This window comes from Balaenoptera ricei, chromosome 21 (assembly GCF_028023285.1).
Source record: "Balaenoptera ricei isolate mBalRic1 chromosome 21, mBalRic1.hap2, whole genome shotgun sequence".
NCBI lineage: Eukaryota > Metazoa > Chordata > Mammalia > Artiodactyla > Balaenopteridae > Balaenoptera > Balaenoptera ricei.
The window spans coordinates 24,698,710-24,722,667 of NC_082659.1; the positions used below are offsets into that span (position 1 = coordinate 24,698,710).

General features: G+C 35.0%; 1 protein-coding gene across 5 annotated transcripts in view; it reads left to right on the top strand.

Annotated features, from left to right (window-relative positions):
* WRN (WRN RecQ like helicase) overlaps window positions 1-23,958 on the top strand; it is a 123,191-nt gene that overhangs the window by 82,012 nt on the left and 17,221 nt on the right. For 3 of the 5 annotated variants that reach the window (XM_059909453.1, XM_059909455.1, XM_059909452.1), the window contains exons 21-30: window positions 2,274-2,375; window positions 2,659-2,751; window positions 7,417-7,558; window positions 15,145-15,315; window positions 15,392-15,489; window positions 16,813-16,882; window positions 17,711-17,787; window positions 21,767-21,832; window positions 23,519-23,594; window positions 23,823-23,935. In XM_059909453.1, the coding sequence (XP_059765436.1) occupies window positions 2,274-2,375; window positions 2,659-2,751; window positions 7,417-7,558; window positions 15,145-15,315; window positions 15,392-15,489; window positions 16,813-16,882; window positions 17,711-17,787; window positions 21,767-21,832; window positions 23,519-23,594; window positions 23,823-23,935 (1,008 nt within the window). The remainder of the gene's footprint in view (window positions 1-2,273; window positions 2,376-2,658; window positions 2,752-7,416; window positions 7,559-15,144; window positions 15,316-15,391; window positions 15,490-16,812; window positions 16,883-17,710; window positions 17,788-21,766; window positions 21,833-23,518; window positions 23,595-23,822; window positions 23,936-23,958) is intronic. The other 2 variants (XM_059909456.1, XM_059909457.1) reach the window with 2 other exon arrangements.

Sequence of the window (23,958 nt, forward strand, 5' to 3'; positions counted from 1 at the left end):
ACTAACTTTTGTTTCTTAACATACAGTCAATAAACCATCTTCTTAAACAGAACAATTATTATTTTCCTTTTGACGCTGGTGTCTATGTGAAGCTTTTTATAAACTAATTTAAAATAATTGGGATAGAACACAGCTATGCATGCTACAATTAAATTTGGGATTGCATCAAACATAAGTTGATTCCTACCAGTTCTGATTTTATTTGTGCATTGTGTTAAAGATGCTGAAGACTTAACAGCCCAAGTATTATATTGTGGCTTGGCAGGTTCATCAACAGATATAGTTCCTGTGTATCTGAGTCTCAAAAGATATTTTAAATGGTTATCTCATTAAGATTTAACAGGGAGTAACAGTGATTAGTAATCAAATAGTGGTGCCAGGAAATCCACTCTTGAATCTTTAGTACAGACTGGTTGTTCTTTGCATCCATATTAAAGGAAATAAAACTATAGGGTTAATCAGCATTAAAAAAAATTTCAGCAAGGATTGAGGCCCGGATCTCTGCCATCCTTGTGACAAACCTCTTCTACTAGAAAAAACAAAGTTTTAGAATAAATGGAATAGCTGGTTTTCAAATGAAAAGATCACTGTAATTCACAAAATTTTTAGTCTGTCTCATGCCAGAATCCTGTGACTGAGAGAAGAAACTTGTCCAGTCATCAGTGTAAATATGCAATTTTATATTTTTTATTGGCAAAGTCTCAATGTCTGCACCTGCCATTATTTAAAACAGTCAAACCCAATAGTTACTGTAATCTTTGTTTAAAGGGAATTATTTGCAAATTAATCTCAGTTTAACAAATATTCCACTGGCTCCACCTGATTTCTATTTATGGTATTGTTTTTAGAATATTTATTCTTTTTCAACTTGTTTTTATTCTGTGGAATATTATACTTTAACTATTTTGATGGTCCTAAAAGAAGAATAAATATTCATTTGATTTGTTGTTAGAGACTTGTTACTTTATTTTCTTCAATTTGTTACTGAAACTGATGAGATTAGTTAAATGTAGATCATGGGAACCAAACGTAAGGGAAGATCTAGCTCTCCGAGTGTGGGCATTGTTTCCTTTGTTCTTTCTATCTGAGGAGAAAGAGGTGAGCTAAACAAACAAAACAGAGCAAAAAAGGGAACTAATATTTAGCCCATGAGCTAGGAATAATGAGGTTAGATGGTTAACCTAGGAACTAGAGTCAATCGTTGGAAGAGACCTTTTAGGGAAATTACATGGAAAGGCATGGTGGTTGGTGGTGTCAAATGATAAGAATATTTTTGAATAAGAGATCATTTGTGTGTCCAGACTTTCCAGAACTCACTTAACTGGATTCCCTGTTGGTATCATCCTTGAGAATTGTACAGAGGTATTTTTATCAGTTAGAAGGCTGTATAGTCAAAACATGAGTGATGAGGATCAGTATTATCACTTAGATCTTGTGGATAAATTATTGTTTTCTTTTGAAATATTTGAAACCTGTTCAACTCAGATTTCTCTTTATTCTTGGAAAGATATGCAAAGACTATTTGGAAGATTGTCATCATCTGATATACCATAGTCATGGAATTTCTTCACAGGAGAGTAAAATTAACAGAGTCAGGATGAGGTATAGCAGCATTAACTTAAAAAAAAAAACATGTCTTTAGTGTTATTTAAAAAGTTTATATAAATTCAGTATTATGGGGAAAAAAATGGTTAGAATTGTTTGAGGAAGGAACTTAATTCTGATACTTTATTGGTGTCCTATAATACCCCATAATACAAAGAGATAGTTTTTAGAGGGCTGAGAAGTTCTCTGAAGAGCTAAAGTGATGAAGGCTCATATTTAGATCATGAGTCCTTTTCAGTATTCCTTATATAGATTAGATGCCTTTAGTTTCTCATATAAAATAACTTAAAGAATAACCTTTTACTGGGAAAAGGTAAAAATTCACGTATAGTAGAAAGATTGCCAAAAAAGCAAGTAGCATATAAGTCAAAATGAAGAACTTTAGGGTTTTAACAGTTTTTCATAGGCAGCTAAAAAATTGATGCTTAGACATGGGTAGAATTCTTTCAAAAGTAATTTTCATAAAAATCAGAAAAATGCTTGCCTTTTATGGGGGCATTGACTGGGAAGGGACGCAATAACTTTCTGATCTGAGATGATAGAAATGTTCCTTATCTTGTTAGCACTGTGAATGTTATAGGCTATGAAAAATAAACAGGAATAAATAAATGAAATAAAACTGCTAATACAATTTTAATAGTACTGTGTGTGGTATTTTTAATTGACAGGCGCCTCCTTAGTGAAATATGCAATGAGAAGTTTCGATTATACAAATTAAAGATGATGGCAAAGATGGAAAAATATCTTTATTCCAGAAGGTGTAGGCGACAGTAAGTATTATTTACTTTATATCAGTTAATAACAAGGATTTATAGATAATACTCTTAAGAAAAAAGTTTTACAAAGTAATTAGAAATATTTAAAAAATATTTGATGGTGTTACATATGTGCTGAATTTTTAAGGCAACTTGCTTTGTGCCTCAGTAAACTGAAGCCAAATAATGAGGTCTCAGCTGAGTCAATTAATGTTGATTTCACCTCATTATTTTCAACAATGAATTTAACATATATGTTTTTGTTCTTTTATTTAATTTAAAATTTTCTCTTGGGTAGACTCATCTTGTCTCATTTTGAAGACAAACAGCTACGAAAGGCCTCCTTGGGAATTATGGGAACTGAAAAATGCTGTGATAATTGCAGGTCCAGGTAACGTTTTCTTCTTCTAGATGGACATTCTAAAAGTCTTTGTTTCTCTTCCTTTGCAAATAATTTTTAATTGAATTTTTGTTGAGTGATATGTATTGCAGTTTTTTAAAAACAAAATAATGAACTTATTTATTAAAAAAGAGGACAAAGCAAACAGTATTACAGTCTTTTACTTTTATAAATAGATAAACCAATTAATGGTAGACCTAAATCTAAACATATCAATAGTTATATTAAATGTAAATGGTCTAAAAATACCATTTAAAGGCAAAAATTATTAGAATTGATTTAAAAATATGACCCAACCAAATGCTGTCCACAAGAAATCCACTATAGGTATAATTATATAGGTAGATTAAAAATAAAAGGATAAAAACTGTATACCATGAAAACATTAATCAAAAGAAAGCTGGAGTTGTTACTTTTAATGTCAGATAATGGAGACTTTGGAGGAAGAATATTAGCAGGGATAAAGAAGGACATTACATGATGATAAAAGAGTTAGTTTACCAATGTATCAGTCAGGGTTCTCCAGAGCAATACATGCACATATGTGTACACACACACACACACACACACACACACACACACAGAGAGACAGAGAGATAATGAGAGAGGGAGGGAGAGGTTAATTTTAAGGAATTGGCTCATGCAGTTGTAGGGGTTGGCAAGCCTGAAATCTGTAGGCAGCCTAGCAGGCTGGAAAGTTGGGCAGAGTTTCTACATTACAGTTTTGAGTCACAATTCCTTGTTCTCCAGCCAGCCTCAGTCTTTGCTCTTTAAGGCCTTCATCTGATTGGATGAGACCTACTCACATTATCAAGGGTCAGCTCCTTTACCTAAAGTCAACTGATTGTAAATGTTAATCCCATCTACAAAATACCTTTATAGCAATATCTAGGTTAGTGTTTGACCAAATGACTGGGTACCATAGCCTAGCCAAGCTGACACATAAAGATAACCATTATATCCAAGAACACCTAATCCTAAATGTGTATATACTTTAAAAAGAACTGACAGAATTGAAAGGAGAAATAGAGAAATCCATTAGTAGAGTTGGTGACTTCAGTATCTCTCAGTAATTAATAGAGCTAGTAGACAGAAAATCAGTAAGAAAATAGAAGAAATGGAACAGGACTGTCAGCAAACTGTCTAATTGACTTTTATAGAACATTCCACCTAACAGCAGCAGATACACGTTCTTTTCAGGTGCAGATGGAATGTTCATGAAAATAGACTGTATTCTGGATCATAAAACAAACCTTAACACATTTAAAAGATTTCTATTTATATAGAATACATTTTCTAACTAAAATGGCATGAAACTAGAAATCAACAGAAAGATAACAGGAAAGTCTCCAAACACTTGGAAATTAAGCAACACACTACTAAATAATCCATTAGTCAAAGAGGAAGTCTCAGGGTAAATCAGAAAATATTTTGAACTGAATGAAATGAAGATACAAAATGTATGGGGTACAGCTAAAGTGATACTGACAGGGAAAATTAGAGCATTAAATACTTAGAGTAGAAGAAGGGTTTCAAATTAGTAATTAAGCTTCCACCTTAAGAAACTAGCAAATAGAGATAAAGAAAACTAAAAGGAAGCAGAAGGAAGGAAAGAATAAAGATAAGCGCATAAATCAATAGAAAACAAAAACAATTAGAGAAAACCAATGAACTCAAAAGCTCATTCTTTGAAAAGGTCAATAAAATTGATAGAAAGTTCTAAAAAGAAAAAAAAAAAAAAGAAGAGGAGACACAGATTACCAATATCAGGACGGAGAGGGGGAATTTCACTCTAGCCACAACAGACATTAAAAGGATAATGAGGAAACACTATGAATAGCTCAGTGCACATACATTCAGTAATTTAGGTGAAATGGACCAATTCCTTGAAAACCTCAAACTAATAAAACTCACTCACACACACACACACAAAAAACAACAAAAAAACCCCTCACTCACAATGAAGTACATAACCTGAATAATCCTACAACTGTTGAAGAAATTGGATCCTTGTTAAAAACTTCCAAAAATAAAATTCCCTAGCCCAAATGGTTTCAGTGGCAAATTCTACCCCCAAAAAAGAAGAAGTAATGCCAGTTCTACTATTTATGTGATATTCTCTCAAACATAAAACTGCACTGTAGAGATGAAGAAAAGATTAGTGGTTGCCAGAGATTAGAGGGATGGGGTCGAGGTTATGATTACAAAGGAATAGCACAGGGAGTATTTTGCAGTGATGGATTTGTTGCATGTTCTGATTGTGGTGATGGTTAGAATATGAATGTGTTTAAACTTGTAGACCGTAACACACACACATAGACATACAATCAATTTAACTGTGTATTAATTGAAAAAATAAAATACAAATGGTGTAGGTAGTTGAGCTAACCATATACTAGGTGTGGTAGCTGTATTACTGTTAGACAAAAGGAGTTTTATTAGGGATGGAGATGTTCTCTATACAGTGATAAATGGTTCCTCCACCAAGAGGACAGAATTGTTCTATGCACCTTAAAAAAAAACCCCTACAACTATGTAAAGCACAGACTGACAGAACAGCTGGAAGAAATCAACAATTCCACCATCAAAGTAGGAGAGGTTGATATAATTTTTAGTTATTGGTAGGTTAAGCAATCAAAAAATTAGGAAGCAGTAGAAAATCTGGTCAATATGGTAACAAGTCTGATTTATTGGACATGCAGTATGTAGAAGCCTTTACCAAGCAATTAGAGTAATGTGTCTCAAACATTTTTACTTCATGACCCACATAGTTAATGGCTAATTGAGTCTAGGTTCTGTTCAGAACCCTAAGGTCTCAAGGGATTAACCTTCAGCACACCTATAATCCATTTGTAGCACACGGGCTGGGAAGTGCTGAATTAGAGACTACACTTCTCAAACATAGATGGCATATTTATAAAAATGAACTATAGGGACTTCCCTGGTGGCTCAGTGGTTAAGAATCCTCCTGCCAATGCAGGGGACACGGGTTCGAGCTCTGGTCTGGGAAGATCCCACATGCCGCAGAGCAACTAAGCCCGTGCACCACAACTACTGAGCCTGTGCTCTAGAGCCCGTGAGCCACAACTACTGAGCCCATGTGCCACAACTACTGAAGCCCGTGCGCCTAGAGCCTGTGCTCCACGACAAGAGAAGCCACCGCAATGAGAAGCCTGCGCACCACAACGAAGAGTAGCCCCCGCTCGCCACAACTAGAGAAAGCCCGTGTGAGTCAACGAAGACCCAACGCAGCCAAAAATAAATAAATAAATAAATAAAATTTTTAAAATGTACTATATATTAAAACAGTGGGTGGCAAACTATGGCCCATGGACCAAATCCACTCACTGCCTGTTTTTGTAAATAAAGTTTTTTTGTAATACAGCCATGCCCTTTTGTTTATATATTATCTATGGCTGTTTTTGCAGAGTTGAGCTAAGTAGTTGTAACACAGAGATTGTCTGGCCCACAAAGCCTAATCTATTTACTGTCTGGCCCTTTATAGGAAGAGTTTTCTGACCTCTGTACTAGACTGTAACCTGTCTCAAGTTTTCAATGTATTGGTTTCAAACACACCACATTTTCTGGCCAGAATGCAACAGAATTAGAAGTAAACAAGAGGATAAAAAGGGAAATTCTCATTCATTTGGAAATTTAAAATAATGCTGTAAAGTAACTTGTCAATCAAGGAAAAAACTCAAACTGGAAATTAAAACATTTTTAGAACTTAGTGATAATTACAGCAATATACATTAAAACTTGTATGCTGCAGCATAGGTGATACTTGGTGGGAATTTGATAGCTTTAAATACTCGTATTAGAAAAGAAAATTAATGAACTAAGTATTCTACTAAAGAAGTTAAAATAGAGAATAAACCTAAACATAGCCTTTTTTTTCCCTAAAAATATATTATATCTAGAATACTGACTATATTCTTATTGCTATTTCAAAGATATTTATTATAAAGAAAGCAAGTGAATTAGGTAGTTGAACTATATTAGTTGATTTTCTCTGAGTCCTTTTGTTCTCAACATGCCATAAAGAATTCTCATTTGTATTAATGAGAATTAATACAAATGAGAATTTCATTAATTTGTGTTAATGATAATTTCTACCTGAAGGATGGCTTAGGAATTTAACTTCTAAATGGACTTACATGAAAAGCTTATAATCTTTGGTCATATTTTAAAGTATGACTTTAACAACTTCTTGCATAGGAGATGTGTTTTTTCAGTTCAGAAGTTTTGCGGCAGGGGTGGGGGTGGGCAATAAACCTTTTCTTCCATCAAAACCTAACACAAAAGTCCAGTATTTATACAGTCGATCAAGTGGAGCTATTTGATCTGTAATCCTGCGTTCTGCTTGCTTGAACCTGTTTCTCTCTATGGCCCAAGGTACCTCCTGTGAAACTTGGATCCTAGGGCACTAACGTCGAGAACCATTAATATAACATACCTGTGATGCTATATTATAGTTTATATTTCATGTTTTACATACTTTACATGCTCTCGGCTGTATTGAACTTTATTTGTAGCTTCTGAAGCAGTTGGCACATTTGAGATATTTTTTTACTGGGCTAATTGTTACACTAAATCTTTTTATTTCTAAAGGTACATGCCTTGGCTAAGCTTTCTTTACATATTGTTTTTATTTAGATTGGATCGCTGCTTTTCCATTGATGACTCAGATGATATGTCACAGGACTTTGGTCCACAAGCATTCCAGCTCTTATCTGCCGTGACCATCTTAGGCGAAAAGTTTGGAATTGGGGTTCCAATTTTATTTCTCCGAGGATCTGTAAGTATGTCTGTGAGTCACCTTCAGAGTTCTTCTTTTACTCCTATTACACTTTTCTTCAGAGGTTTGCTGTTTTACCATTGTAGCTTTGGCTTTAGTTATCAGAACTCAGAGAGTCATATTAAGTTCCATTTAAGCACTGCATTCATTACCTTTGACAAAACCTGTGTGTATCATTAAGACAATGCTTCCAGGCTGTCTGTTTCAGTTTATTACATTGCAGTTGGATGAATCCCTAGACTGGTCTTTTATAGGATAATTAAGAAAAGTTTACTTTCATTGTGTCAAGGGACAGGTAGAACAAATTTGTATCTTTTGGTGCCTTGTGAAGTAGTAAATTTTTTGAGAAAAATTTAAATTTCAGTGATTATTTGTAAATGTCTAAGTTCAATAATAATATTTGGTAGTATATTTTTTCTTTCCTTCTATTTTATTTCTAATCAGAAGTATTTAAAATTCTAAGAAAGTTATTTTTCTTCACCAATGAATAGTTAATTCTGCTACTTTTTTTTTTTTTTTTTGAGTGATTAGTGTGCCAGCATTATGCTAACAGTTGCAGGTACAAATATGAGTAGGTCATGACCCTTATAGCCAAAGAGCTTTTTCTGTAGTCCTTTTGTTTATATGATTTTATTACTGATTTAGAAGTCTGTAAAGTTAAGTATTATACATTGACGTTAGTTGAATAAACCAAAAATGGGAGATAGAATCCTTTGCAACTACGTATATTTATTAAAAATACAAAAGTAGAGATTAAAATTCTCACTTTGTATGTAGAATTTTTTTTTTTAAGTTTTGTTTTCTTTCTTTCTTTCTTTATCTATTTTACTTATTTATTTTTGGCTGTGTTGGGTCTTCGTTGCTGTGTGTGGGCTTTTCTCTAGTTGCGGTGAGCGGGGGCTACTCTTCGTTGTGGTGCGCGGGCTTCTCATTGCGGTGGCTTCTCTTGTTGCGGAGCACGGGCTCCAGGTGCCCCGGCTTCAGTAGCTGTGGCTCGCGGGCTCTAGAGGCAGGCTCAGCAGTTGTGGCTCAGAGGCTTAGTTGCTCCACAGCAACTAATGTGGGATCCTCCCAGACCAGGGCTCGAACCCGTGTCTCCTGCATTGGCAGGCGGATTCTTAACCACTGCGCCACCAAGGAAGCCCTGTATGTAGAATTTTAAAAATAATTTAGGTCAGCATTCATTTCTTAAATTCTCAAATACTTTGTGTAAATATTTACTTTCTGAGTTTTTGTTTTGTTTTGAAAGGGACTTACTAAGTTAGCCAGTTGTGAAATACTTTTAATGAAATGTTAAAAATATGTTAACTTCAGGTACTGATGTTTTTAGATTATGGAGTTTAAAATTTTGTTCTTAAATCTCAAGCTTGGTTAGAAATTTAACGGTAGAAGTGTTGCCTAAGGAACTTGGTTTAGCTGATATGAGTGCTGCTATATTTTTTTAAAAAAAGAATTTAAGTTGTAAGGGATAGATTTAATGTAATTGAGATCTATGAAAATTTCTTGTCTCTGTCATCTTTAAAACCTGTGCATCCCAGCTGAATGTATAATTTATAAAAATTATCCTTGTTTTAATTTGGTGTAATCCAGCAGTATCCAGTATCAACAGATAAGTGGAAGTGGGCTCCTAGACAAACTTAAACTGGTCACAAGACGGATCAGATTTCACCTATTATTTGAAAACCAAGTCAGACCGCTTATATCAACAGTCTCTTCTGGGAGTCTGCAAATTAAGAAGTTTATTCTTTGTGAAATTTTATATTACCCTTGCTAGATAAAGGTGTAAAACTTTTAAAAAAAGTACCACTTAACAAAAATTTGTAGACATTAACTACAGTGAAAATAAGGCAAGTTTTTTTCCCCCAATTTCAGTGATCTTGGTATCTACTGGGATATCATTTTTTAAATTATAATTGTATTTCCTTTGAGAATTTAGTGAATCGTCTACCTTAACTAATTTAGGAAAAATTAATATCTTTATAGATAATTTTCATTTGTAAGATGATTAAGTATCTTAAACTTGAAACTCTTGGAGTTTATTTAAAGAGATAATATTTGTACATATAAAACAAATATTTCAGCAGCACATGATTCTCCTCTCTTACATAGGATGTTTGAAAATAGTATAAATGATTATTCAGGCCATTCAGGTGTTTGTGAATGGAGTTTAAAATTTTGTTTTTAAAGCATAAGTTTTGCTGGAAATTAAAGAGTAGAAATATTGTCTAAGGAACTTTGTTTTAGGGGTCTAAATAGCTCACCACATAAAAATCTTTAAACACCTTTGTGAATTAAGTATTAAGATATGCAGTTATCTTAATTTTACAGATTAGAAAACAGATATAGTCATTAATTTGCATAATCAGGAGATTAAGTGAAACCTCTTTCCTGATCATGTTATCAAAGTGCTAAACCTTATCATGGCTCCAGAATTAGAGAACCCTTTTGATAAAAGATGCTTTGACTATAGGCAGCCATTGGAAAACTATTGTTAGTTTTAATCACCCTTTATAATTTTCAAACTTTCTAACAGGAGAGGGTTATCCGTTTAATTTTTCGGACAATCTATTTCATCAGGTTGAAATATATTCTTAGAGATAATTATTGTAACTTTATATTTTGGCTTTATTGTTCACATAGAATAACAGTCCCAGAAATGACCTTTTTAAGCCCTGAAGCGGCAGCTGTGAACTTCCTTGGCCTGTAGGAACTGGGAAAGAGGCAAAAGAAAAAAAAAAATTAGTTAAAATATAGACAGAAACTATGGACTTATATTGTACTTTAAGAACACAGGAATCTAAAACTTCTAGAGTTAAAAGAGTTTATAACTATTTTTTACTGCTAGTTATTAAACTTTTTTTTTTTTTTTTGGCCACGCTGCATGGCATGTGGGATCTTAGTTCCCCAACCAGGGATCAAACCCGTGCCCCCTGCAGTGGAAGCGTGAAATCCTGACCACTGGACCGCCAGGGAGTTCCCAAAACATCTATTTTTGTGTGAGCCACTGTACTCTGTTTTGTGGGGAATTCAAAGCGGAATTAGATGAGACATCATCTAGTATGGAAGGTGTTACTTGAGAATAAATAAGTATATTGCAGCATAAAAAGAGATCGGGGACATATGAATAGATATAAAGTATTATTTAAGTTCTGAAGAGAGAGTGCTTGTTAATGGCTGTGAAACTAGAGAAGTCTTTGTTATGGTATCACTGGCGCTTTCTATTCTGTGGATGATAAGAGTAGATTTGGGCATTCAGAGCCAACCGGAGGGAAGAAGGTGGAGAGGAATGTGGCATTCCCAGCAGAAGGAACTACCACAACAAGCAATCGTGATTTTTAAAGAAGTTAATTCAGAGAAGTGGCAAGTTTGTTTTCTCTATCAGATAATAGTGCGAAGATTTGGCTTTTATTAGAAAGTGATCCTTTGGGACTTGTGCTCTGGCCAGTCGGCTCTCTTTATTGTAACACACATCGATCCGTTCATAGGTTTCCAAACTCCCTGATGCATCCGTTTGGTACCCTAATTTTTCCAACCTGCTTTTTAAAGGAAAAGAATGGGTTGATAATTTCCATTTTTGAGACTTTGTCCCATAGAAGTAGACTCTTAGAGCAAAAGGATTATTTAACTCTACCACCTTATTATACAACGGTTAATACTAAGTCCCAGAAAGTTAAATGACATGTGTCATGTCAGGTCATTACTTTGTGCCAGAAGCAGGATGAGCGACAGCTTTCCTAACTACCGTTCTAGTGCTATGTCTGTTTTATTATGCTGTTCACATGCAGTTTTAAATTTGTATTTTTAGGTTGAATGATCTAGAGATACTAGAATGAAGATTTATGATTGGTAAGGGATATGTGCATGTATAATTGTGCACTCCTTAAAATCAGTGCCCAAATCCCTATATCTGCTATGGCAGCTTTCTCATCCTTAGCAGTTTTACTTTGTCAGTGGGTTAACCTGGAAAATTAAGTTAACTAGAACGTATAAGTAATTAATGGAAGATGCCTTGCTCAGAGTAAGAAATTGTTAGACATTTGTGTGTGTTTTTTTTTTTTTTAGACATTTGTTGTTGAAAATCCTTATTCTGTTTTTTCAAAAATGTTACTTGGGTAAATTTGGATTTCTCGTTGGAAAGGGAATATGATTTCTTTAAAACAAAATGATCTGTGTTGAAGAGCAGAAATATTTCGTTTTGTGTATGATGATTGCCATGGAAACATGACAGTGTAAATTTATTCACACAGTACACAGTATTCACAATGATTATTGATCATGAGGGGAAGGGACAGTTACTCCTACTGATTAGAAGAACATCTCATTTCTTCATATCAGCAAATGTGTTCATTCACTTCAGGTTGTTTTCTGCTTACGAAAGGGAAGGCTAGAGGAATAATTTTTAGTGTCCAGATTGCTCATAAGTACCAGTTAGGCCACTTAATATCTTTGGTGTTATTAGTTTGCAAGCAATAGATTCTCCTACTATAAAGGTAAGCCCCCAGCAGGTGTAGAATGCCATTACAAGTGTTCTGGGAAAACTGACTCAATACTGAGTCAGGGCTTTTGCTTTTATGTTAAGGAAGGCAGGCTAAGTTAAAGGATCAGCTGTTAACTCATAAAAATAAAGTTAATATTATTGAGCCAGGCTCTGTCCTGTCCTGGTTACTCAATCTTCACGACATCCCCAAGAGACAGGAAGTATTATTGTACCTGTATAGCAGCTGAGGAAATAGCAGCACAGGTAAGTTAAGTAACTGACTTGCCCAAAATCCAAAAGCTAGTAAGTACTGGAGCTGTGACTTGAACCCAGGTGGTCTAGCTGCACTAACTACAATCAGTATATATGTATATGTGTGTATATTGGTGTCTGTGTGTGTATATATCCCTGGTGTAGTGGTCTGGAGGACTGTGTCCTAGTCGTACCTCTATGACCTTAGGCTACCACTTAACATCTTTGAGCCTCTGATTGTCTGTATCTGAGTAAAAATGACTAGATAGATCAATGAGCTCCAATGTTGCTTCCAGATCTGAAATTCTATGATGTTTGATTTTAAACATTCTATACAAATCAAACCAAAGTCAGTTAGTGTAGGTAGTAGAGGTTGTTATGGAAAAAGGTGCCACGTTGTACGTGGGTGTTTCTGTTTCTCTGAATCTTGTTCTAGTACAATTTTTGTAAATATAATCACCATGATACTAAAGCTTTATTACTTAGCTATTTTAATACAAAATTCAATTTCAATTTTTATTTTTAGAATGCATGTTACAGACCCTGTTAACTAAACCTATACGAAGCCTGTGTTTTAAAAAAGCTCAGTGTATCTAGGCACTGATGTGTTTCCGATGGGAACTTTCCTTATCTAATCTAATTTCAGCCTAGATTTCTTTATATTAGGGATCAGTCTTTTTAGGTTATTTCACTTGTATTCACATTTTTAACATTCCAAAATGATAAACTTGTAACCATAACATTTTCATCACTTGAACAAAACCAATACATTTGTAATATAGTGAGGCTTATAGTGCCTGAGTTATGTCTGCTGGAACTCATTCTGTATATTCTTTTCATTTTGATCCCTGGATTTGAATATGCACTGATTGTTAAACCATCATTAGAGTATAGATGAAATATAAAAATGTTGAGTGACAGGATGTGCCTATTTCTAAAATTTTAGATTGCATTTCATATTGAAAATTTTAGAATACAGGAACTTCTTGACATGCTCAAGGAGTGAATGTTTTTGAAACATGAATATAACCTAAAATACAGTATTTGTTATGAAGCTCATGATCAGTCTAGCGAATTTAAACAGAAAGGTATTTATTACTGGGTGTTAAGTGGCTTAGAGTATTGTTGATAAGATTATACTGCAAAGTAATCTGCCATGGAAGCAGTTGCCTCTTCTGAGGTTAAGAATTTATCTGTCAGTGCCTGACCCCAAACTGCACTGAATAGGGAGCTGTAACAATCGGGAAGGTTCTACTTCTGCTTGATCTGGGAGCTGCCTTCTATAATCTGTATCAACAGAATGAATGTCTCCTGTTACTTAGGAAGCTAGAAGCTGTATGCTAGGTTCTTTGCTAACACTTTCTCATAAAAAGCAAACCCCTCCAACAGTCATGCATACCTGCAAATATAGCAAAGTGTGCCCTTTGCCTCACTTCCTGTGTGTAGATGTCATGCAAAAATACCTTTGTTTAGTGGAACTTAAATCACATCCAGAAGCCTAGTTGAAAGAAAGTTTGAGAAATAGTGTTTGTAACTTCCCAGATTCTGTGGTAGAAGTCACAGTGGAGGAAGGGCAGAATGACCCTCGAATTACAGTCTGCTGTATTCACCGCAAATACATTAGATAGGAGCAATTCTCCAGAAAGCGCTATGTTCATATAGTACCATACACATTTAAAAGTAGTATTTAGATGTGTAGGATGGATGAAGGAGGTAATCAGGGACTTCCCTGGTGACACAGTGGTTAAGAATCTGCCTGCCAATGGAGGGGACACGGGTTTGAGCCCTGGTCTGGGAAGATCCCACATGCCACGGAGCAACTAAGCCTGTGCGCCACAACTACCGAGCCTACGCTCTAGAGACCATGAGCCACAACTACTGAGCCCGCGTTGCCACAGCTACTGAAGCCCGTGCGCCTAGAGCCCGTGCTCCACAACAAGAGAAGCCACCTAGAGCCTGTGCTCGGCAACAAGAGAAGCTACCGCAATGAGAAGCCCGTGCACCGCAGCGAAGAGCAGCCCCCGCTCACCGCAACTAGTGAAAGCCTGTGCGCAGCAACAAAGACCCAACGCAGCCAAAAATAAATAAATAAATAAATTTTAAAAAAAGGGGTAATCAGAGGGCAAAGTGAATAGAAAAAGTTCTCTGTGGAGAGTGAAGGTGGGGAGAGTCATTTCCATTAGAGGACAAGAGAATTGCATATGATGGGCTAGCTTCCCCAACATTTCTAGACCTTGATGGCTATGAAGAGTCTCCGATCGGAATTCTCTGGTCACTTAGGGAAAAATATCTCAAAAGCATCAACTGTCTAGCATGCACCTGCTTTTTCTGATATATCTCAGTGAAGCAGCTAAATCAGAAATGATCAAGTAAACTTTGCTGAAACATCACGGACCAAAAGCACAGTAATGACACAACGCAGTGGAAACCTGAGTCTTGGCACTGCACTCACTGATTACCAGCTATGGGTCACGCTGCCTTTAACACCCATGCTTCAAGTCTTGAGCTGTAGATTTATGATCACGGTTTTCAAACAATAATGTGAGTATGTTAATAAAAGGTCTAAATAGCAAAGGTTAAATATTCCAAATATATCCAAACCTATGCATTGGGAAATGCATGTGATTTATATATGAAATTTCCTGCCGTTATTTAAAACAGAAAAGGAACACTATTTTGAGTGTATTTATTTGTGACTTAAGTAATCAGAGCAAGCAGGAGGGGTATAAAAATGTCGTAGGTTTTTAAAGCAGAAATTTAGTGTTAAAGCCAAAGAATCAGTAGACGGTTTCGTGTTTTACATCTCCTGTTTAATTAAATAAACATTTTAAGAAATTGATTTTATTCCTAATTTCAGAATTCCCAGCGTCTTGAAGATAAATATCGCAGTCACAATTTCTTTGGCACTGGCAAGGATCACACAGAGAATTGGTGGAGGGTTTTTTCCCATCAGCTCGTAACTGAGGGATTCTTGGTAGAAGTTCCTGGGCAAAGCAAATTTGTAAAGATTTGCACCCTTACAGAAAAGGTAAACAATGTAGAAGTCTGCCTGTTTGGTTTAATTTTCTCACTGTGCATTAAAAGATTCTTCTTGTGTTCAATAGGGTAGAAATTGGCTTGCTAAAGCCAAAACAGAATCTCCTCAGAGCCTTATCCTTCAAGCTAATGAAGAACTGTGTCCAAAGGAGTTTTTTCTACCAAGGTTCATTTTTCACTTTTTTTTTTTAACTTCTGGGTTTTCTGTTGTTTAAATGATTCATTTTATACCAATTTACAGGTACCACACAAAGTAAATTGAGTAAAGATAATCATTTTTGCATACCTCTTTTAGTCAGTTTGGGGGTGGGAGTCAGTAGGGAGAATGATAAATCATAGAACACTGTCTTGGTGAATAGGAAGTGGATGACTGTAGTACTTAGAAAGCTGCTCTCCTGTTGATTAAAGAATTGTATAGCACAGGGAACTATATTCAGTATCTTGTAATAAACTATACTGGAAAAGAATCAGGAAAAAAAAGAATATAGATATATACATACATGTATGTATAACCAAGTAACTTTGCTGTACACCTGAAACTAACACAATATTGTAAATCGACTATGCTTCAATTAAAATAAATAAATAAATAAAATAAAGAAGCAGCATTGAGTTTAATGTTGAAGACTCTATATTCCATATTTCCTTCTTATGTATAGAGGACGGGAAAGGAATACACATGTTGCCTACTTTTTAGTACCGTTACATGTTATCGATCATTTTTCAATTTTTTTTTTAATTGAAATATAATTGACATTTAACATTGTGTAAGTTTGAAGTGTACAAGTATTGGTTTGATACATTTATATATTGCATTGTGATTATGGCAATAGCGTTAGATAACACTTTTATCACATCACTTGAATAGCACTTCTTTTTTTTTTTTTTTAATTTATTTATTTTATTTATGGCTGTGTTGGGTCTTCGTTTCTGTGCGAGGGCGTTCTCTAGTTGTGGCAAGCGGGGGCCACTCTTCATCGCGGTGCGCGGGCCTCTCACTGTCGCGGCCTCTCCCGTCGCGGAGCACAGGCTCCAGACGCGCAGGCTCAGCAATTGTGGCTCACGGGCCTAGTTGCTCCGCGGCATGTGGGATCTTCCCAGACCAGGGCTCGAACCCGTGTCCCCTGCATTGGCAGGCAGACTCTCAACCACTGCGCCACCAGGGAAGCCCGCACTTCTTTTTTGTGTAGAGAACAATTGAGATCTAGTCTCTGAGCAACTTTGAAGTTTATAATATAGTATTATTGACTATAACCATTATGTTGTGCTTTAGATTATCAGTTTTACTTTTAAACTTAAAAAACTTTAAAGAGTTTTAAACCTAGACTTTGAAGAGCTTAAGCTCTTTGGAGGGGAAAAATCAATTTAAAAAAGCATCAGTTCTAAAAGAGTAATATAACCTTATCTGCCTTTCTAAGAGTGGAGGTGTGATGATTCATGTATTAGATAATTACATTTTAACATTTGAGATAATTTTATTATTTTTCAGGTCTAAAGCTGTATCTTCCGGCACTGAGCAACATTCCTCTAATCAAGTACCAATTAAATTAACTTCAGAGGTTTGTTTTTATTAAAGAGATGGTTCTTATTATTTCATTCTTTATTGATGCAACTCCTGTTTAAAACTTTTCTGTTTTATTTCCACTCAAAGAGGAAAATGCCATACATAACAAGACATAAAATGTGGAAAGAGAAATGATATGAACAGAATAAAATACGCAATATATGATTTCTGAGGTTAATAGAACAGTTAGAAGTATCTGAGAAAGTAATTTTTTTTTTTTCTTTTAAGCCTATTTTATATAACTCATTTGGCTTGGATATTATAACACTTTTTATAATATCTTTTTTTGGATATTAGAATACTTTTAGTTGATGGAAAAATAAGCCTGATTCCTAAATGTTATCATTACAGTTACATAGACACATACACATACACAAAGCTTTTCCTGCTTTGTTTTGGATCTTAGGTAACTATCACAGATTAAATACTTATCCACAGGCCAACTTCCACTAATGAGGATACTAGGGTGATGGGGTGATGGACAAATGTGCTGAATTAAATTTTCTGGTGAACTTTTTCTGCTTTATTAAAGTATACACAATGTAATTGAATCATTTTTGTGACTTTGGCTCTTGCTATATCTCTAAGAATTCTTTTGATCATATATTCTCTATAGATTTGGGAGGAATGGGATATTACATTGCATTTCTAACTGCCCTAGAAGTTGATAATTCATGAGCTTATTTTCAGATGATTTATTTGATGAGTAGGTTAGTAAAAGGAAAAATTATTGTAATATTTTGTATCTTATTTTCTTCATTTTTAAAAGTTTTTTGAAACTTCTCTCTTTTTTTTTTTGAATGGACCTTTATATGTTTAAAAGCAGTCCAGCTTGTATAAGATGTATTCTTACAAAGCATGTGATAAAATTTCTTCTGGGAGTAACATTCCTCAAAAAAGGTACAGAATTCACATTTTTATTTTCTATACTCACTTTATTTACACTTTTTCTCATTCTTTCCTAGAGAGAAAGGTCTGTCAGATGTTGGGCTATTTCACTGGCAGAAAGAAGGAAGTTAAAACATAAGCCTCTGGTATTATAATTATTAAAGCAGACTTATAAAATGATAGTTTTAATGTTAATTTAATAGCTAACACTTCTGGGCATTATTATTTGCCAGACTCTGTGCTAAATGCTAAGCATTTTATAAGTAATATCTCATTTAATTCATATAGTAACCTATGAGTTAGCTACTATTATTTATCCCCATTTTACAGTTGAAGAGACTAAAGGTTAAGAAGTTAACTAACTTGTTAGGAGCATCCATCTAATAACAGAGCTGACTTTCAGATCTATATTTGTCAACCTCTAGCATCTAAACACTATTACTATATTATATTATATTTGTATGAAATATATATATTCCCACTCCATTTTAAAAAAAAAACGATCTTATGGCAACATAAAATGGTAGATATTGGGGTTGGTAGAGAATAAAGGTAATACACCTATTGTGCTTTCAAGCTTAATGACTTTCTGACTTAATAAAAGTGTAGAGAATGTACAGAATTACAGAAGGTCTGAAAATGGAGAATTTAAAAAACTTGTTAGGACATATGCACAGATTAAGTGGACTACACTTACATACATAGCAGGTGAAAGAAAATGGTTTGTTCTTTAATGGTTTGCTTACTTAGATAGGTAATACTACTTTGGATCTGATAGAGACATTTACCATAATACCAGTCTTCCACCCCAAATAATTTCTTTTTGTTTGGATATATATACTGTGTTTCATGTAAACAAAAGGTTTAAGGAGTGTACAAAACAATATACCTGTTCAATACGCTGAAGCATTTCTTCATTTAAACATTCCCTGTGGCATCTTCTTTGTGCCATGTACTATTCTAGGCACTGGGATTCAGTGGAGGATAACAGAGACATAGTCACTGGCCCTCCCAGAGTTTATATTCTAGTGGGATATACACGTAAGGGAACAGAAAATTACAATCCAGGGTTGTAACACTTTGGAAACACTTTGGAAGTGACACTTGAGGCTTAAGTAGCAGTTGGGTGAAGTGAAGGGATGTTTTCTAAGCAGAGGAATGGTCCACGTACTAAAACCTGAAAGCAAGAAGAGGGTATATGACATGATTGAGGGATTCAGCAGTTTGCTAGCAATTCCCTGATAGAGGGAAGCAAGGGAGTGGGAAAATTTAAGACTGGAGAGTTGAACAGTGTCTCCAATATCCAGTTCCTTTCAAGCACTCGATTTGATCATAAAAGCAGTTGGGCGCTAAGGAAAGGTTTTAGGCAGAACAGGTGACATGATCAAATTTATGATTGAGAACAGGGGTTGACAAACATGAAGGATCAGATAGGAAATAATTTAGGCTTTGAGGGCCATGTGGTCTCTGTCTCAACTGCACAGCTTTGCCGTTGTGGCCTCAAACCAGCCATGGATGATATGTAAATGAATGAGTGTGGCTGTGTTCCAATAAAACTTTATTTAGGGACACTGAAATTTGATTTTCATATAATTTTCACATGTCACAAAATGTTTTCCTCTTGATTTTTTTAACTATTAAAAAATGTAGAAGAAGCCATTCTTAACTACAAGCCTTACCAGAACAGACAGATTTGGCCTGTGCACCCCTAGCATGCCAACCCGTGGTAGATGGCTCTGGCTGTGGAGGGAATGGACTGCAGGAGGATCATAGTTGTAGAGACACAAATAGGGAGGCTATTGCTGTGTTGTTTGCAAGAGGCTATGGTAGATTAGTCAAGGGAAGTGGCAGTGGGTGGGGAGAGAAAGAGATTTGTAAGATATTTAGGAGATGGAATTGTTAGGACTCAGTGATTGAAAAGATAGGCAGGTTAAGGAAGATGGAAGACTTGACTGTGATGCTTGGGTTTTTGTCTTTGATGGTGGGTGAGTGCTGCCATTTCCTTCACTGGGCTATGTAAGAGGAAGACAGGTTTGAAGGGCTGAATGTTTAGGGGATGAGGTTAAATTAGGAGTTTAGTGATAGACATACTAAGTTTGAGATACCTGTAGAGTGGTCCAGAAGTTAATTTTAATATACGGGCTTAGTGTACAGAAGTGAAAAAGATGCTTACATATCAATAACTATTATTTTAAATTTCATTTGAATTTTCATTAAAATAATACATGTGAATGTTTTTAAAAGTCAGTTGAGACTTAAAGGCATATAACAAAGCACACCAGTTCACACCCGTCTCAAACCCATTTTGTTCTGTTCTATAGAAGCAATCACCCTCAGATCTTCTGACCAGTTTCTATGGTATTGGCCTCCATACTTCTTTTTTTAAAAACACCTTTTTGGGACTTCCCTGGCAGTCCAGTGGTTAAGACTGTGCACTTCCAATGCAGCAGGCGTGGGTTCGATCCCTGGTCGGGGGGGAACTAAGATCCCACCTGCTGCGTGGTGTGGCCAAAAAGACAAACACCTTTTCAGCATATATTTTATTAATATTTATTGTACATTGCTCTTTGAAAGGCTGAAAAAAAGTGGGGAAAAGGCTAAGAAAGAGGGCTATTGTTGACAGTACCTCATATTTCCTTTTTTTTTAAATTGAAGTATAGTTGATTTACGATATAGTTTCAGGTGTACAGCATAGTGATTCGGTATTCTTACAGATTATACTCCGTTAAAAGTTATTACAAGATAATGGCTGCAATTCCTTGTGCTATAAAATACACCCTTGTTGCTTATATATTTTATATATAGTAGTTTGTATCTTGCAATCCCATACCCCTAATTAGCGCCCCCCCCTTCCCTCTTCCCTTTGGTGGAAAACCTGTGAGTTTTGCATATACATTCATTTGTATTATTTTTTAGATTCCACATACAAGTGATATCATACAGTATTTGCCTTTCTCTTCCTGACTTATTTCACTATGCATAATATTCTCGAGGTCCATCCATGTTGTTGTAAATAGCAGAATTTCATTCTTTTTTATGGCTGAGTAATATTCCATTGTATGTATCTTCTCCATATCTTTTTTATCCATTTGTCTGTTGATGGGCATTTGGGTTGCTTCCATATCTTGACTATTGTAAATAGTGAACATTGAGGTGCATGTATCTTTTTGAATTCGTGTTTTTGTTTTTTCTGGCTATGTACCTAGGAGTGGAATTGCTGGATCGTATGGTAGCTCTATTTTTAGTTTTTTGAGGAATCTCCATACTGTTGTCCACGGTGGTTGCATAAATTTACATTCCCACCAACAGTGCACAAGGGTTCCCTTTTCTCCACACCCTCTCCAGCATTTGTTATTTGTAGACTCTTTGATGATAGCCATTCTGACAGGTATGAGGTTGCCTCCGTATTTCTAAGTGACATGCTTATTAGATTACTATTTTTTTGACTTACCAGTTTTAGAAATTTTCTGTTGACATCCTATAATGGTAAATTAGGGCTTGTCTCCCATATCCCCTTCCTTCATTTATTCTCCATCAATGCCCCCCCCCTTCCTTAGAACAAAATTATATTTCAGTTTTTGGTCAAATTAATAATTTGTTTTTACATTATTGTATCTACTCAAATATTTATATAACACTAAGGCAATCTGTGTTATTATGGCCACCACTCTTAATTTTCCTTGATGTTAATAATTCTCTTTTTTATTTACTTGTTTAGTGTTCCTATTACTAATTTTTTTTTTTATAGTAGGTCCTTGTTGGTTATCTTTTTAAAATATAGCAGTGTGTACATGTCAGTCCTAAATTCTGAATCTATCCCTTTCCCCAACCCTTCCCCCCTGGTAACCATAAATTCATTCTCTAAGTCTGTGAGTCTGTTTCTGTTTTGTAAACAAGTTCATTTGTATCACTTTTTTTTTTTTTTTAGATTCCACTTGTAAGCGATATCATAATGATATTGGTCTTTCTCTGTCTGACTTACTTCACTTAGTGTGGAAATCTCCAGGTCCATCCATGTTGCTGCAAATGGCATTATTTCATTGTTTTTAATGGCTGAGTAAGCTATTATTAATTTTTATTTTCTCCTATTTTCAATCTGTTTTTTTAATCATGTATAGCAATCTTTTCTTGATTCACGGTTACAAGATTTCCACTTATCTCTTCAATGATATTCATTATATATTTTGGGTTTTTTTTAAAGATTTTCATGATTTTTCTATCATAATTTATTCCAGACTTACTGAGATTCCTTTTTTTTAAAATAAATTTATTTATTTTTGTTTATTTATTTTTGGCTGCATTGGGTCTTCATTGCTGCGCACGGGCTTTCTCTAGTTGCGGTGAGCGGGAGCTACTCTTCATTGCGGTGCATGGGCTTCTCATTGCGGTGGATTCTCTTGTTGCAGAGCACGGGCTCTAGGCGAGTGGGCTTCAGTAGTTGTGGCACGTGGGCTCAGTAGTTGTGGCTCACAGGCTCTAGAGCACAGGCTCAGTAGTTGTGGCGCAGGGGCTTAGTTGCTCTGCGGCATGTGGGATCTTCCCGGACCAGGGCTCGAACCCATGTTCCCTGCATTGGCAGGCAAATTCTTAACCACTGCACCACCAGGGAAGTCCCTTATTATATATTTTGTACTTTTCTTCTGTGCACTTGTAATAGCATTCATAGGCAAAACATTTTCTAGCAAACATTTTCCACATATTTTTCTGCTTCAGGGATATGTTACACAGAATTTTGCCAGTATATATGATAATAACATTTTTTTTGTGAAATAATTTAACATACCAATTTGCAAATAGTCCATTAGTATAAAGATTTCCATAAATGCTAAGATAAAGGTAAATATCTTATTATTTAAAACAAATTTATAGTTGTCTTGAGTCACCTGATATGACTAGTTCTTTGAACTGGAGTTTTCTTTCCTCATGTTCAAATCTCTTTATTCTAGTTATAAAATCTGATAATTGTAAAAATGAAGTGTTACTTTACACTGTAAATTTTTAATTCTTGAAACAGGGAAATTTATAAACATTTCTTATACATCAAACATGTTCTTCTCTTTCCCCCCCAAAAGCAGAAATTTATTTAAATTTGACACCTTTTACATAGGCTGTTCTATACAATTTCATTTTTATAACTTTTCCTCTTTATAATTAATTTATCCGTGAAATTGCCCCTTGTAGAACCTGGTTTTCTATCTAGTTTGCTGCCTTGCCCCTTTCATACCATGTTAATTGCTAATTGGGTGTTTTAAATTCTTCTTTCGAGGAGTCAAAGGCAAAATTACTCCTTTTGGCTTATTTTTTTAGTTTGATTTTGAAGAAAAATGTGAATAATTTGATTAATTCCATGCTAATGTTCCTCAACAGCCAAAAAATAGTGCTATCACAAGAAGAGTTATAGATTGTATCATTCTTGGTTAGAAAAAATTTTACTTTGGTATAGATAAGGAGTATTTTCTTTCAAAGTATTTGATTGATGAGGAGGAGGCAAATGCTGTGCTTAATTGCACCAATTTTGTGATTGACTCAAATCATAGTTTTAACTTTACCTATATAATGAATGTATTTGATACAAAATGTTTAAAATCTAGGCTGTCATTTAAGTAACAGTTGCCTTACTGGTATTGTGACAAATAAATGTTAATATTGATTGGGAAAGGTATTCTCATTTTGGGGGCAAAATAAAAAGTGAACTTGGAGAAAGAAAAGCTTTTTATTATTTCTTTTCTTTTAAATGTTTTAGCATCATGGTGCCATCACCAGGAAAATACTACAAGTCCTCAGAACCTGTTATTTCAGCTGAAGAGCAGGAGACTCAGGTATGGCTTTTGTAAAAAGGCAGTTAGTTTTTGAGATGATAGTTATGAGTCTATGCATGCTTAAAATTCTCTTGCCAGTATTTTAAAAATTGTTCTTTAGCTAAGAGTCTAAGATACAGTTCATTTTTCATCCTAAGGGGGAAATGTAATATCTGAAGCTCTAACAATAAAGGGCTGGATTTTTCTAAGTACATTTAAACAAATGTTGTTTCTTTGCTTTTCGTTCAGACTACATTATACGGCAAATTGGTGGAAGCTAGGCAGAAACATGCCAATAAAATGAATGTTCCTCCAGCTATTCTGGCAACAAATAAGATACTGGTGGATATGGCCAAAATGAGGTAAACTATTTGCATATTTCTAA